The following is a 15519-nucleotide window of genomic DNA, read 5'->3' as shown; positions in this document are numbered from 1 at the left end:
GTAATTTTTAGGATAGAGAAGCACTGACTTTTCAGACCGTAGCAAAATAATGGGAAATGTTAAATTCTGACCCATAGTACCAATTGAACTACTGTTTTAACACTGTTCTTAAATAGGCAAAGTATCTTAGTTTAACTTGACGTTCCAAATTCTTGATCTTGTGCAATTCATTTTGCCTTGAACTTCAGATGATCTGTTTGGAAAGGTAGGATATAGGAAAAGTTTTTCAGTCTGTCTCTACAGTTAAACAGCTACTATATTTCAATGGATATTTCTTCATTCAATAAATATTAAAATATAACAAAGAAAATGAGAGCATTTGTATTATCTACTTAATGTAGTTTCTTTTTCATAGATTAATTTTCTTGTTTAGATAAAAGATGTAGGGCGTGAACAGTACACTTTCACTGGGAAGTTTACCCTGGTAAAAAGACAGGAGCTATTACATTCTATCTTGTCAATGATCCATGGATAATGGGTCACCAGGGGATTTAAGAACTGTATCTTTCAGTTTTTGCCAGGGAGGTATATCAGTGTGCACTGATGTGAACCACAATATGACACACCTTGAAGAATCTTCAAAACCCTCAGGCTCTCTCTCAGCCGCTGTCATTAAGATATGGGACTAAAGGTTGTCAGTTAAAGATGGCGTTTTATAAATAACTTCAGTAACAGAATGTTTTTTCCTATTTCTCCATATTAAATTCTAATGAAAGAATTAATCCTCAGGTTTAAAAATCCTTAGAGTTTTTTTCTATTACCTTAGAAGAATACCTATTTGTGCTGATATTGAAAAACAGAACCAATATAGATTGTTTTATTGTTAAACGGGATGGGGGAAGCAAGTTGCAAAATAATATTATAATGTGATCATATTTGTGTGTGTATGCTTTTAAGTATGTGCTTACATTTGCATATCCACAGCAAAATGTCTAGAAAGATATACGAGAAATATTAATAGTGGCTACCTTTGGGGAGTGGAATTAAGAGGGTCATTAATGGAGGAGGGAAAAATAAAATAATTTTACTTTATACCCTTCTATATTATTTGAATTTTTTTACAATAAGCATGACTGTTTTATCATCTGAAAAATAATAAAGAAATACATTTATTTTTCAATTTAAAAACATTACTTTCAATCAACAGTCTTCTAAAGAGTCTCTAAAAGTTCAAGTGCTGGACTTCCTTGGTGCCACAGTGGTTAAGAATCCGCCTGCCAATGCAGGGGACACGGGTTTGAGCCCTGGTCCAGGAAGATCCCACAGGCCACAGAGCAACTAAGCCTGTGTGCCACAACTAATGAGCCCACGCACCACAATTATGGAAGCCCGTGCACCTAGAGCCTGTTCTCCTCAACAAGACAAGCCACCGCAGTGAGAAGCCCGTGCACCACAACAAAGAATAGCCCTCGCTCCTCCACAGCTAAAGAAAAGTCCACAGGCAGCAACGAAGACCCAATGCAGCCAAAAAGAAAAAAAAAAAGAGTTCAAGTGCTTTAGGAAGACAAATCATATAACATTTTTAAGTAGAGCTTAATTTGCAAACCCACATTTATTTTTACTGAATTAATACAATAATTTATGGGAGTGAAGTGATACGATTTCTTGGTATTTTCTAGCTTTTGTGAAGTCAACAATACTTACCTAACAATGCATGTATGCTTACCTCAATGAGAACTATACATCCTACAAGCTAGAGAAGACCTTATTATGTGGAGCAAATTTTCATTTTATAGGTGAGAAACTGAGTCTCAGAGAGGTTAAATGTCTTGTCTGTAAACAGTTCCAGAGCTTAAAAAAAATTAAATCCATCTTCTGACTTCACGTCCATGGCTCTTTCCATCACAAAATGGCCTCCTGCTCTAAAATGTTAGTGTAATGGTAATAAAATAATCCAAAAAAAAAGAAAAACCCAATTTCATTTAGCTCTGATCTTAAAACCAGCATACACCCACACCTCAACACCTAAAACATTACTCATAGCAAATTCTTGTTCTTCCTACAGAAGCCGAAGTAACAGGTCATCTGGTGACAATATTTCAATACGCCAATTGAAAAAAGAAGTAAAAAAGTTCTCTGTGACTTTCTCATTTTAATCAATTATCACATTCTCTTTCTTCTCCTGCTTCTTAAATTAGTGGGTGGATTAAGCGAACAAAGAAAAACATCAAAGCAAAAGATATCTACTCATGTAAAAAGGAAAAATCAAATTTGTGGACAGCAGCAATAGAAAAGAAAAAGTAGATGGAGAGACCATGGAAGAGTAGTAGGAACCAAGAAAGAGAAAAAATTGACAACTTCTAGGACAGTGAGAAAAAAAAAGGGGGGGGTTGAGGTTTGTTTTATGTTTATTATGGTAGGCACATAGTAAATGGCTGATGGATAAGATAAAGGGGATGATGATGTCTAATGCAGAAGTTCTCAGTTTCTAATACATGTAAGAACTACCTGAAGTGTTTGTTTAAAATACAGAGTCCTGGGTCTTTATCACCAGGAATTCCAACTCACCCACTGAATTAGAGAGGGCCCAGAAATAAGTACCCTGGGTAATTCTAATGATCACACCCTGGAGGAACACTGAGCTGGAATTATTGGAGCTCTTAAAGGGGAGGAAAAAAAGGACCAGGATACAGAAACCTAGAGAAGAGAAAAGATAGGAAAAGGAGGTTTGAATAGAAATCAAGGAAGAAAGAAAAGGAAAGTTAAAGTAAATATGTAACTAAATTAAAGGAATGGTTTAGAAGAAGCATGAGGGTAGATGTGAAAAGTGACAAAAGCAAAGACTGGTCAGAAGCAATAAAGCAAAATGAAATATAAAAATATTGAGGAAATTAAGGCTTTATCTTGGACTTTAAAAATAACCTTTATTACCGTTTTCCTTTATAGCAGTAACATATATTCATTGTGGAAGAGTTGAAAAATAAGAAAAGGAGAAGAAGAATGTACCCTTAATTTGTTACTTGTGAATAGCTCCTGTTAACATTTTGGTATATCTTCTGCTAGTCTTTGTTTCTGCTTAGTCTCTTGAAGGTTTTGTTTGGTTATATAGTTTACCCCACTATCCAGAAGTAGAGCCTTCTGAGAAACCTTTCCTAAGAAATGGTGTAAAGCAAAGAAACAATTACCTTAGCACACAATTTGCTAATGCATGCACAAAGTAAATTGAGATAAAGCACAGATGCTCAGAGACAGAGTTCAAAGCTATGGCCGCTCGATGCTGAGATGCTGAGTCTGGTTCCCGGAGAAGGACCTCGGTGGTGCCACTCTCCAGCTCCTGCAAAACAAATACTGAATGCTATTTTCTCCTTTTTTTCGGAAAAGTGAAAATCCTCTTCGGATTTCTTGCCAGTTAGCAAGAACAGGTACTAATGTCGGTCTTTTGTGAAAGTGAAGTGAAGTAAAGCGAACTTTCAAAAAGCAGGGGATACCTGTATATACCATTAAATATCCTGTTTTTATAACATAAGCCTCTTCCAACATACGGTTATTAATGGAAACTTCATTTTTAACATCTGCTTAATATTCACAATAGTCAGTTCTCCTTTCTTCCTTGCTAACAGAGCTCAGGTCTTTCAGGCAGTCAAGAACTTCAGGGAATGCTGGCACCATTTGGTGCACAGAAGGTGAGTTTTCTGTAGTCTAAGTCAATCATGGTGTAATTCTATTTCCCTTGTTAGTGATTGGCTAAGGAAGGAGCAAGAGACCTAATTCTGGCCAATAAGATATGAGGGCAGGTCTACAGACTGGATTTATGGGAGAGATTCTTAGTTCTTAAAAAGTGGTTAACAAGAAAGAGGTAACCCCCTTTTCTGCCTATGGGATGTGTGTGAGAAGGAAACACTAGAGCTGGTGGTTGGAACTATTGCATCCATCTTGTGGCCGTGAAGGGAGCCAGCTACACAATGAAGATGGAAGAAGAGGGAAGTAGGAAGAATTGGGCTCGGGATGATCTTGTCACTCCAATCAATCACACATCCCTGGACCCTACCTGAGACTTCTTGTTGGGTCAGAAAATAAATCCCCTATTGTTTAAGCCCCTTTAAGTCAGATTTTCTGTTTCTTGCAACAGAAAGCATCCTAACAGATATAGCATTATAACTTCCTACACAATTTTCCTCTTGTAGGCTACTTGTGTTACTTACAGTTTTTCACTATTGCTTTTGCCTTGGATAGTTTCAAGAAATAAAAAAGTTACATAGCCTAGATAGTAATGTAATTTGTGTTGGGGGAAGAAAGCAAGCATTAAAGAAAAGAAACAGGAATGAACTTGAAATATCTCAGGTCATCAAAGCTGAATCATTCTGAATCTCCACTCCCTTTATTGCTCATTGCTGTCAGCAGAGGTGGTTATCAGTGGCAAGTTACATTTCAGAAGGAAAAATTGGGAAATACAGTCTCAACGTAACACGCTATTAAGGGTGAACATAAATAATCCTCTGAAATACAAAAGCTATTCCTGTTTGCAGCGTTACATGGTTTCATCAACTTTTTCACTTTATTATAACAAAATTACTTTGGTAATAAGAAAGGCAGTCCGTTATGCCATGGTAATTCACTTCTCATGTTAAAATTTGCTGTGGATTCTACACTGTGTTTAATCTAAATGCACCTAGTCTATCACATTGACAATATTCAAGAACTAATGTTTCCCAAGGGCCTTCCAGAATCAAAACTGGGGCAAGGGTCCCTGACTGAACATGATTTAAGTGAAGAAGTTCAAATGTCTATGCTAATATCTGACAAATGAGCAGTAGAAGAAACCTCCAGTAACTGCCTCTGGTTTCATCACTAGTAATGGTTGGGCCCATTTATAATTTGAGATTTTAAATATGTTTACTTTTTAAATATTTAGTTGTTTAGAGTCAAATTTTGGAAAGCTTCCTCATGTAAGAGAGGATATGCCTGTCAAAATAATAATTTTAATCAGTACATTTATCAAGCACTAGTAGTACAAGGACCTACATGTCTTTTCTTTTCTTTTTTTTTTTTTTTTTTGCGGTACGCGGGCCTCTCACTGTTGTGGTCTCTCCCGTTGCGGAGCACAGGCTCCGGGCGCACAGGCTCAGCGGCCATGGTTCACAGGCCCAGCCGCTCCGCGGCATGTGGGATCTTGCCGGACCGGGGCACGAACCCGTGTCCCCTGCATCAGCAGGCGAACTCTCAACCACTGCGCCACCAGGGAAGCCCAAGGACCTACATTTCAATATTAGCATCAATAAGTACACCTAACACACATTCAGAATTTTATATTAACAATTGATTACAATGTAATTCATTTACAAAACTTATTTTTTAAATCCCACACATAGATTACAAAATGAGACTAAAGTCACAACTAAATACTTAACTGTTGTTCATGAAGTTCTTCAGCACTGTGGTTATGACTCGTGATATTTCCCACTCCTGGTCTCTGGCCAGAAGTATTGATTCATGAGTTGACTATGGTAGAGGGTGTAATGAAAACATGGGCTAATCTAAATCTCAGATAATGACTCTTTTCTAAACCAAACCCCCCCCCAAAAAACAGCAAATCAGTTTCATAAGCTACAAGATATCATTTCCCCCATGATGTCTCATAAGTTCGTCTCATGTAAGAATCATTTCCTGCATACTTGGATGTGTAAAGAAGAAGAAAACAAAACTCAGAATGTGGAGAGGAACCCACTGTTCAAAAGTTTACCTGTCATCATGAAGAATGTGGAGTCTACTCTGAGACTGGATCCTTTCTGAATCTAGATGGACGCTGGGTTTAAGAGTCCAGATTGAAGAGGTCCATTAATTTAAGCCCTATTATAGGTTTTTTAATTATCTAAGTAGTCAAGATCCCAAAAATGTGCCACTAAATGCAGAAAGGCAGAAACTGATCATGAAAATCATTGGAAACTAGCACAGGGCTTGGCACATGAAAAGCACATAATAAACATTTGTTAAAGAAATAACTGCATAAATAAATTATATATAAATTTACCTGAAGTTTTGATAGCGTGTATATGGGAAGGGAAACTGCTTTCTCCACCTTCTCTGTTTTTCCTCATTCACTTCTGATTTCCATTTTTTTCAATAAAAAATAAATGGGGAGGAAGAGTATTCTGGTTACATCTATCTGTATTTCCCTGTGACAGGGACTTCAAGGGTATGCCTGAGCTTGATATCGAGCAAGGGTCAATCTTTGATAATTCGACTGAACCCTGTGCTACGGAACTGTGTCACTGGTAGTCGGTTGTAGTGGGTGGGGCAGTGAGGCTGACTACATGGAAAAAGCCTGCTGGATTAGGGGAGCTCTAGGGACAGTCAATGTGTAACCCTGCCCTAAAGTATTCAAATCTTCTGTGCCAAGGTGGGCAGGATCTTGAGGGAGTAGGGGTAGGGAGGTCACTGAGTTAATTCTGTACAAACAAAAGAAAACAAACAGTTTCATTCCTCTAAATGCCACACACACATGCATCCCCACATTCCATCCCTGCCCCCCCTCCCCAGTGAAGCCTTTGGGCCCATCCCATGTTGGGAAATGCATTTGTGTGAGCATTAGACACACAGACTTAGTGGGTGGACATTTTGTTGCAGAGAATTGATCTCTCATGAGAAGGAGAAGTGACTTCCAGCCAGCACCCCGCAAACAGAATAAGCCCTGAGTCAGGAACAGTTTTTGAAACCGCCTCGTAAGCTGTTTTGAGTAAGGCACAGGTGAGAAATTTTTAGTCTAGTCCTCAAATCGCTACCTACTCTTTTGGAGGATTCTAAGGTACAAACATAGGGCATTTTGTCTGGTATCTCCCTGATGATGAAACATGCCATGCCCACGCAAATACACAAATGAAAAAAAAATCTGAGGATAACTAGTTCACCCTGTTGCTCAGTATTAAAGTTTGCAAGAGCAGGGCCACTGGGCCACAAGTTCCTCCAATGTTCCTTCTTGAAGTGAAATTATTTCCCTTCTGGACTCTGCAATAGTACTACTGTTTGTCTGCATCCAAAGCCTTCCACTCAAATCCTACACGGGGTTGTCATTGTATTAGTGTCATATTCCACCAGAATCATTTGGGAAAGAACTGAAATGCCTCAGAAGGTGATTACATATTTGCCATGAGCTCTATACACAGAATAACCTGTACTTCTGGCATTTTCCCAGGGACAAAAGGCCAACCAGTGATGGAAACCTTGCTAGTGATCTAACTCAGTTTGCTTTGCAGAGAAATACGAACCTTCGAGAAAAAAGGTCTCCACCCTTGGGAAAAAATATTTTGTGCAAACATAGCTGAGTAGTCTCTCCTTTCTGTTCTTGTCCCCCATCTTCTGAAGGTTGTACCTGCCTGCATTCTTCTGTAGCAGGATTTTAGACTTTTCCCCCAAAGGTGGGGTAAAGTCTCTGTCTATAGAGCTAAATCATTGTGTTCAAAGTCTAATGGCAAGAGAAGTTGCCCATCATAAACTATGACAATAGGTCAATGACTTCTAAAAGTGAAGTGGTGAGAAGCTCCCTTCTCTTCTTTTTCCTTATGCTTCTTCCCACCTTGTGTTTTCAAATGGGTCAGCCATTGGAGTTGCCTTGTTATTAATAATGATTATTATATTGCTTTTATCTGAAGGAATAATACACAAGGAATTAAAATAAACAAAAGGGGAGGAAAAACCTCATGGGTATCAATTTTAATATCTTCAAAAAGCAGAAAGACAGCACAGTTGACCAATTCCAAAATGCCACAGTATGAAACGGGAAGAGATGAAGTTTCAGTAAGAGAACTGTGAGAAGTCTTACTTTTGAAACCTCGGGATAAAGAATGCCCTTCAATATTTAATATTTCAGAGACATCCCACTCTTCCAGAATCCAGAGGAAAAACAGAAGTCAAATAGCAAGGCACTTTTGCAGGAGTGTTGAAACAAACAAGAAAACATTTTATTTTTGAAAATACAGTCTTTAAAGATAAATTTGGTTTCCATTTTCCATACCTAGGTGCATCCAACAAGATACAAAAACAGACAAAACAAAACAACGAAACAGAGACCCACGACATTATGTACAGAGCTCTAAAATGAGCTGTGAATATCTACAAGAAACTAGCATATGCTCTTTGTGAAAGGATGTACTTGTGTGGCTTTCTACAGTTCTCAGTCCTTGGGAAGAAGAGTTAATCCCCTGGAGCTGCCGGTGTGGCTGCAGCCAGGGAAGAGCTGGGGGTCAGTGAAGGGTTGGGGGTGCCCCCCCACCGGGTGGGAGGCGTGGAGAGGTGTCTGGGGAGGGGAGCGGCGGCGGTGGCCCGGGACAGATCCGGGGCTTCTCTAGAAGTCCTGCCGCGGGGTGTGAGTCAGGCTGTGCCGCCGCAGATCACAGTTTCGCCTGAACACTTTGCCGCACTGCTCGCAGCTGTAGGGCTTGATGTCTGTATGGGTGAGAAGGTGAGTTTTCAGATTACTTCTCTGATTAAAGGTTCTTCCACATGTGGGGCATTTGTGTGGAGATTCCTGTTCAGATGTGAAGCAAGCAAAGGATTAATCCTTCACACCACCACGGCACCCTTCTCAATAGTTTCTGTCTTATCGGTATCACAACGTTAACAGAACACGCGCACGACAACAAAGAGGAGACTTGCAGGAACACATCTGTGCTCCTAATCCTCCAATCACAAAAACACACGCACAGGCACACACAGGGACCGGATTACACTGATAACCGCCGGTGGCCACTGGCGGTGGGCTTTGTGATTTCCAGCTCTTTACATTTCATCACCATGTCATAGGCAGGAAAAGGGGGAGGAAAAACTCTAATCCTCTCTTAAGGAACGACATTCTCTCAGGTAATAAGGCTCCTCTTTGGTGGAAAATTAAACTATTCCTCAATGTTCTGAAAACTACAAATTATGAGGCCCCTGGGAGAGAGAACGTATGGGATTTCACCATGCCTCCATTATCAAAATTACCTTTATTTCCTCCCAAACACGAAAGCTTTAAATGCAGGGCACATCAGGTGAAAAAAATAATAATTCTAAAATTAGGATTTTAGAATAGTGAGAGTGGCTTGTTCTTTAAGAAAAACACATAAATGTTTTCTGTTAAATAAAATTAATTTCATGTATAGAAAAACTGGGTGCTGCTTTCTCCACCTAGAAAACTGATCTAAACAGAGCCTTTTATGAGAAAGACCCTGCCATTGAACACCTTTTCTAGAGCAAAACTGATAAAACAGAACCAGTCACTGTTTTTAAACAAGAAAACAAACTTACCTGCATATGTAAAGTTTTGTGAACAGCCAGAGTTCTAGACTGACAAAATCCTTTCCCACACTCCTGACATTTGAAGGGTTTTTCTTTGGAATGGATATACCTGAAAATCAATATAAGGTTTCATTGAAATGGCTTTAACATCACGGTGAGGAGTTTCTTTTGGCAATTACTTTAAACGAAGTCATGAGGGAAAAAAAGAAAAGAAACAGGATTTCCATTATTTATGTTTTTACATCCCCCCCCCCCCCGTGTAATTCTGTTTATGGTTAACCTCAACTAACAGACTCTTCAAAACATTCACCGGACGCCGGCTTTATCTACACTTGATCGCCCTCTCTGGCGTGTTTTGGAGCTCGAAATCATGCCGAACGAGCTCTTCTTGGCCTCTACGGTTTTCTCTGGGATTTAAACGGGTCAAATCAGGATATAAGGCAAGGCCAAGTTTAGGGGGACTAATTTTAGCGAATCCCTTAAAAGCCGTGGAGGATCGGTACAGCAGTCCTACCTTGGGGTAACAACAGCAAGTAGAGTCCAGGGAAAAGATACTCTCACCCCCACTCCTGGGAAGTTTTTACTGGATGAAAACACTTACATTATAGTATTTCTTCAATTGCCTTTGATTAATGCATAATTGAAGATGTGGAGGGAATGTGAAGAGCTGTTTCTAAATTCAGTGATCTCAAGACCCCCGCAAATAAGTTTAAAGAAAGGTCACTGTGGCAGGCTCTCGGGCGCACCTGGGGGCGAGTCAGGGAAGGGAGGGAACCCAGTGGAGGTGGCCGAGGAGATTTCCAGAAATGGTCCTATCGCAGGCAGGACCTGCACCCACCAGAGGAAGGTCTTCGAGGTTTCTTGGCTCTACCTGCCCCACCGGCTAAGGTCGACCAGGTGGAAACTGGAAAACCGATCCCAGGACCAAGGCCAACCCAGCAGATTTTAACTACCTAAGGATGGGGTGGCCCTCCTGCATCCCAAACAAGAACAGGCAGCAGGGGCCCGCTGAGGACAAAGGTAAATTTGGAGGGTTGGTTGTGGCTGGCTGGGGAGGGCTTTGGGGGATATATTCTAGTTCAAAGGGGATTTTAGTGACGCTTGCAATGTCTATCAGGATTCGGTATTCTGGATAAACTGTCCTTCCCTCCCCAGGCCAACCTCTTTCCCCACCTTACCTGTGATCCCGCAAATGATCTTGCCTCCGGAAAGCCTTGTGGCAGATGTCACACGTGTACGGCCTCTCATCTGTGTGGGTCCTCTCGTGGATGAGCAAGTTGTAGGATTTGGTAAAGTGTCTGCCGCAAAACTTGCAGATAAACTCTTTTTTCGTTTTGGAGGGCAACCTCCCTCGGGAGGGCTTTCTGTCCGGAGTCAATTTACTGAGGCCCGAGATGGGGCTACCCAGCCCCGGGCTCAGCTTGGTCAGGTCTCCTATCTTAGGGGGATCCTCTTGCGTAGCGGCCACGGCCAAGTTGGCAAAGTCAAAACGGGGCCGGTCCTTGTGCAGGGCTGGGAGGACGTGGGCAATGGCTCCCTGCTTGGGGTGGAAGAGGTGGGTGGTAAAGGGCAGAGCCGGGAAGGGGAAGCGCGCGTCCACGAGGCCCTGCGCCGCCGCCATCTCGGTGATGGTGGAGCGGGTGATCTCGTGCACGTTGGGGTACCCCAGTGTCCAGTGGTTCATGTGCATGGTCTGCACGGCGCTGAGACCGTACAGGCCCTGCAGGTGGTCCACCGCGGCGGGGAAGGTGTTCACGGCCTGCAGGAAGGAGTAATTGGTGAGCTGCAGCGATGGGTGGAGCGGGATGGGCGCTGGCAGGGCCTTGCTCCCCATTTTCCGGGGTGCTGGGGGGCGGAGGTAGCCACCCTTTTTTTCCAGGACTCAGAGGCGGGTGGGCGTGGGGCTCCGGCGAAAACCCAGGAGGACAACGGCACGCAGAGAAAACCCTAAAAATGGTCGGGGGAGAGAGAGAAAGTCGTGACTATTATCCAAGCCTGCTCGGTCTGTCCCTTGGCGCCGCTTGGGTTACAACACCTTCCTTCTAAGTCCTCCTCCCCACCCACTCCGAGGCCCCCAAACGGAGTGGTGAGGGAACCTCGGAGAGCCTGCCCCGCGGGCGAGTCGACACCAAGCTCGAGCTCAGCCCCCGGGGCCAGGGTATCAGGCGGGGCAAAAGTGGTCCCTGGCGGCGAGCGGGTCGCCCGTGGGAAAATCGGATGCCAGGCACGCACTGATTCGAGGAGCCGAAGACCCGGTCCGGGGAGAAAGAAAGGTGAGCAGGGGCTCCAGCAGAGGCGGCACCCAGTCCAGCCCACCCACCCCTACCCGATCGGGTGAAGCTTGGTCATCCGTGACACCCCGCTGTGCCAGCGCCTACAGGCCCGGGCTGAGCCTCTGTTGCCGCTGTGCCTCCAAGCTCCCCGGGGAACGTTGGGTTGTGGGTCTGACCCGGGCTTGAGGGCCTGGCTCAGCCGGGCGGCTCCTAGCGCTGCGCCCCGAGCCCGCTGACCCGCCCCGCGACCGCCGTTCACCCGGACCGCGCCTGGGGTGGTGGAACGCAGCCGGGGGCGCTTTGCGCTCCTGGGGCTGCTGGGCCCTCGGAGGGGCCCGCCTCGCCCGGCGCTGACCTCAGAGGTTTTCTTTTTCCTTCCTCTGCCTCTGTCCCATTTATCAGCGGTGACGGGCCACAGGAAAGAAAAGTGACACCTCGGGGACCGGTGAGGCCTAGAATCACCCCTTCCACCTTCCCAGGGGCCGTCTCCTCCCACCCCCCACCTAGATCCCTTCCAGATGGTTCAGGCTCAGTGGGGTGTTGCGGGGGTGGAGAAAGTCCCCGATCCAGGACCGAGCGCCAAGCTCTCGGGAGGCCCGAGCGCTTCTCGACCTGGCACCAGGAGAGACTCCTACACCCGCCAGGCCCCAGCAAAAGAGAAGAGAGGAGAAGCGAGAGTGTTCCCCGGGGAGGAAAAAAAAGGAAGGCACAGCAGGGGAGCCACAGCAGATCGGGTACGGTGCGCCTCTGCCTGCCTGGAGGAAGCTTGCTTGTCGGCCTGGAGTTGAGTGCGACGTTGCTCCTGCCACCGGGAAGCCGGCCCGGGTCTGCGGCCTGGGCCTGAGCAGGGCGCACGCACATGCTTGTCCCTGAACCCCCAGTGCCAACACAGAGGTCTGCTTTCAGACCCAGTTTCCCGGGGCACCTCATCTGCTTTCAGATGCTTTCCACCTTCTCCCACTACCAGCCCCTTTTTAGCAGAGAGTTCTGCCAGCTCTGCGGCCTTGGGCCTTGCCTCTGAAGGTGGCTCCCCAGAGGCTGGGACTCACAGTTAAGCGCTTTCCCTAGAGAGGGGCAGGCAGGCCTATCTGAGCCATCAACCTTTATGCCTGGCTTTTGAACCCAGCAGGAAGATGGGAGAGTTTGTCCAGACATCCTTGCCACCAGCCCTTTCTGCGCCTGAAATGCTCTTCTCTAGCGAGTTGTGAAGTCTTGCCTGTGGCTCTATCTGGGGGCAGGCTTAGAGGGCTGCGCTAATGACACAGCGCTCTGGCCAGGCAGAATCTGGCCGCCTCCGCGAGGCCCACACCTTCCCTCCCTCCTCTCCTGTTTGGAACGGCTTGGAGACAGGGATTTATTAATGAACCGCTTCTGCCCAGTGGTATGCGGTCTGGGAGTTGAGGCCGGGAGTTAATGAGAGGTGTGTAACAGTCAGAGGGTCTCAGTCAGACCGTTCAACCGAAACTGTAAACCTCCATTACTAATAAACTTTCCCACCACAAATCACAATTCATTTTTGTTCAGTGGCAACCCTCAAGCCCTCTCCTAGAGAGGTAGAAAAAAAAAATTCTACAAACATCTCTGGTAATCAATTTGTTTCCTCTTCCATTAAAAGTCATAAGCTATACCTTTATTTCCTTCTTTTTGCATAGGAGGATTTTCTAGAGATTCAAAATATTATTTTTCCCCTAGTATTAAAAACTGGCCTCCCCACATAGGAAACCGAAATTATTATTTGGGTGTTTTCCCAGACTGGATTTCTTAGAAATAAACACAGAAGGCAAAGTGCAATTCCCACCACGTTCTCTGTGTATGTACGTGCATGTGTGTGGGGTGTGTTATCGATTGAAGGAATATCATGGCCTGTGATTTTGATTCCAAATGCACAAAGCGAACTCTGCCATAAAGGTTATACGTTAATTCTGTCAGCAGAAACTTGAGTGCCATCTTCCTTCCCTTTTCACCAGATGGTTTATAACCCCAAATTAATGCCTCTTTTATAATTCAGCTTCATGGTGTGTATTCGTTTTAATTTGCAGGACAAATAGTTTCTTCATAGAAGAAGAGCAATCCTTCACAAACAGAGCAACCCCAAAGATCCACTAAACATTTTTGCCATGAAGAATTAGGGAGTTTAGATTTCCACTCTCCTGCTGAGTAGCTGGAACTATATGTCAAAAGATATTTTAAGTCAATGCAGAGATCTAAAGTACTTTCGTTTTGTCTAGAGCTGAGCATGTAGTTCTCACACTCAGTTTCAGGCAATAACAACCATCATCTGCTGTCACTTCTACACCATCCCGTTTCAGACCATTGGTTACTTTTAATTTTGCAAGGAGAGAAACGTAAACCAACGAAAAGACATAAATATTTCCGTGGAACTGAGACTAGTTTTCTTTCATCAGCCTTCTTCACAGGAATTTCCAGACATGTACAGAAGTTTTGTAAAATTTAGTTCACTGGCTGTCAACAAGTGAGAGGTGTACGTACTAATTTCAGTTCAGTGAAGCTTTCAAAACACTGGAGAAAAAAATAGTGGTAATTTGATAAGGAGGCTTGCTCTTTGGTAATGTGTTATTACATTTTATTATCTAAAAATCGTATACAGTCAGGGGTCATCTGCTAACACCTGTGGGGTGGTGTCTGAGAAAAATGACTGATGGATCCGTAGGCTTGCTGAAGTTCAGCCCAAGCCACAATAAAATTTTACATTAATCAGAGAGCTATACTCCAAGTAGATCTAAGGAGATCATTTTAAAAAATAAATAATAAAATTAAAATGGCCAGATTGGATCAGGTGAACAGAGAGAAAGGGCCGCGAAGTTCCTGCCCCTTCGCTGCGCCTCTGCCTTCCCAAGGAGTTAATTAAATTAAGATGCCTTCCGCATAATCTGGGTTCTGTTTCTCTCTGCTCCCTCGCTCCCCCTGCATGAGTAATTTTCTTGTTCTGCTCAGGACTGCAGTTTGTTTAGCAAAGAAAGTAGCTGTCTGCGCCGTTTCGCTCCGGGAAACTCCAGCCCTCTTTTGTTCCCTGCTAACAGGTAGGGAGACAGAGCCAGCGCACCCTCCACAAACACCTTTTTCTCCCTCCTCACCATACAAACACAACTCCTTGCTCTGTTGCTACTTCTCGAGAATCCGAGTGTTTAAACCCCAGGGGGATTTGCCTTCTGCCCCCCCCCCCTCCAGGACCAGAGGATGGGAGGAAAATCAGAAGGCCGGCACAAGGTTGAAGAATTATCTAGGACTGAACTATTACTTTCCTCTTGAAACGCGCTGGCTCGGCAGGCACTGTGTGTCGCGGCCCGTCCGCTCTGCCGCGGCTGCCCCCGGACGGGTGGACCAGGAATACTATGGCAGAGTGAGAAAGAACATGATATTGTGGGGTTTTATCTCAACGTACGTAGATCAGCTTTTATAAGAGGCTTTGCTGAGTGCTTAGATTAAATGTCGCAAAACTAAAAACAGTACGTGAAAGCGTGTGTCGTTGCGTGTTAGCTGGGAGTGGCTTGCCTGGGATCCGATAAAGTGAAAAATACAATGCCCCGGGAGTGCGTCCGTATGATTTCTTTTCACAATTTCTGAACTTGTGGCACGCCGGACCGAGAATCCGAGCGCCCCCCTGCACCCCCTCCAGCCTGCCTTCCTTAGGGTGGCTGCAGCCCCTTCCCAGAGCGGACACTCACCTCCCCCAGAAACGTCCGCCTGGGCAGCGTCACTCAGACCTGGTCCAGGCAGTGAGGCGCACAGCTTGGAAAGGTCATTGGGTCCACGCCGGACAAACTTCTTTTTCCGCGCGGAGTCCCGGGAGCCGCGGACATGATCTGGAGGACAACGAGCAGCCAAAACGAGAGCGGATCCTCGCCTTCGTCCGAGTCAGTGGTCGTAGAATGTGTAAAGACCCAGGGCGGTTGGAGCCCGCGCTCAGCGCTCGCCCGGAACCTCGCGCCTCCGCGAGCCTCTCGCCGCGGACTCGGGGTAAGGTCTGAGTCTGCAGCCTCGCAGGGCCATCACCCTCCAGCAGCGAGCAAGCCGA

The 15519-nt window shown here is 44.8% G+C and overlaps 1 protein-coding gene across 2 annotated transcripts; it reads right to left on the bottom strand.

Annotated features, from left to right (window-relative positions):
• Positions 1-8278: 8278 nt before the first annotated feature.
• On the bottom strand, positions 8279-15189 carry OSR2 (odd-skipped related transciption factor 2). Of its 2 annotated transcripts, none has more exons than XM_060287450.2 (4): positions 15170-15189; positions 10389-11157; positions 9220-9319; positions 8279-8461 (listed from the first exon to the last, which is right to left on the bottom strand). In XM_060287450.2, exons 2-4 carry the CDS (start codon positions 11042-11044, stop codon positions 8279-8281), a joined length of 939 nt encoding a protein of 312 aa, XP_060143433.1. In that variant the 5' UTR covers positions 11045-11157; positions 15170-15189. The 2 variants fall into 2 exon arrangements, with proteins under 2 accessions (XP_060143433.1, XP_060143432.1); XM_060287449.2 differs by having other exon boundaries at positions 8286-8379.
• Positions 15190-15519: the final 330 nt, after the last annotated feature.

This window comes from Globicephala melas, chromosome 17, assembly GCF_963455315.2.
Source record: "Globicephala melas chromosome 17, mGloMel1.2, whole genome shotgun sequence".
Lineage (NCBI taxonomy): Eukaryota > Metazoa > Chordata > Mammalia > Artiodactyla > Delphinidae > Globicephala > Globicephala melas.
This window is presented reverse-complemented; position numbering and strand designations above follow the sequence as displayed.

Excerpts from the sequence above, each read along its gene's own strand:
- OSR2 (XM_060287450.2), bottom strand. The coding sequence starts at position 11,044 with ATGGGGAGCAAGGCCCTGCCAGCGCCCATCCCGCTCCACCCATCGCTG. Across the intron at positions 9,320-10,388 it reads GATCATTTGCGGGATCACAG|GTATATCCATTCCAAAGAAA; the intron begins GTAAGGTGGGGA and ends ATTGATTTTCAG. Across the intron at positions 8,462-9,219 it reads ACAAAACTTTACATATGCAG|GAATCTCCACACAAATGCCC; the intron begins GTAAGTTTGTTT and ends ACATCTGAACAG.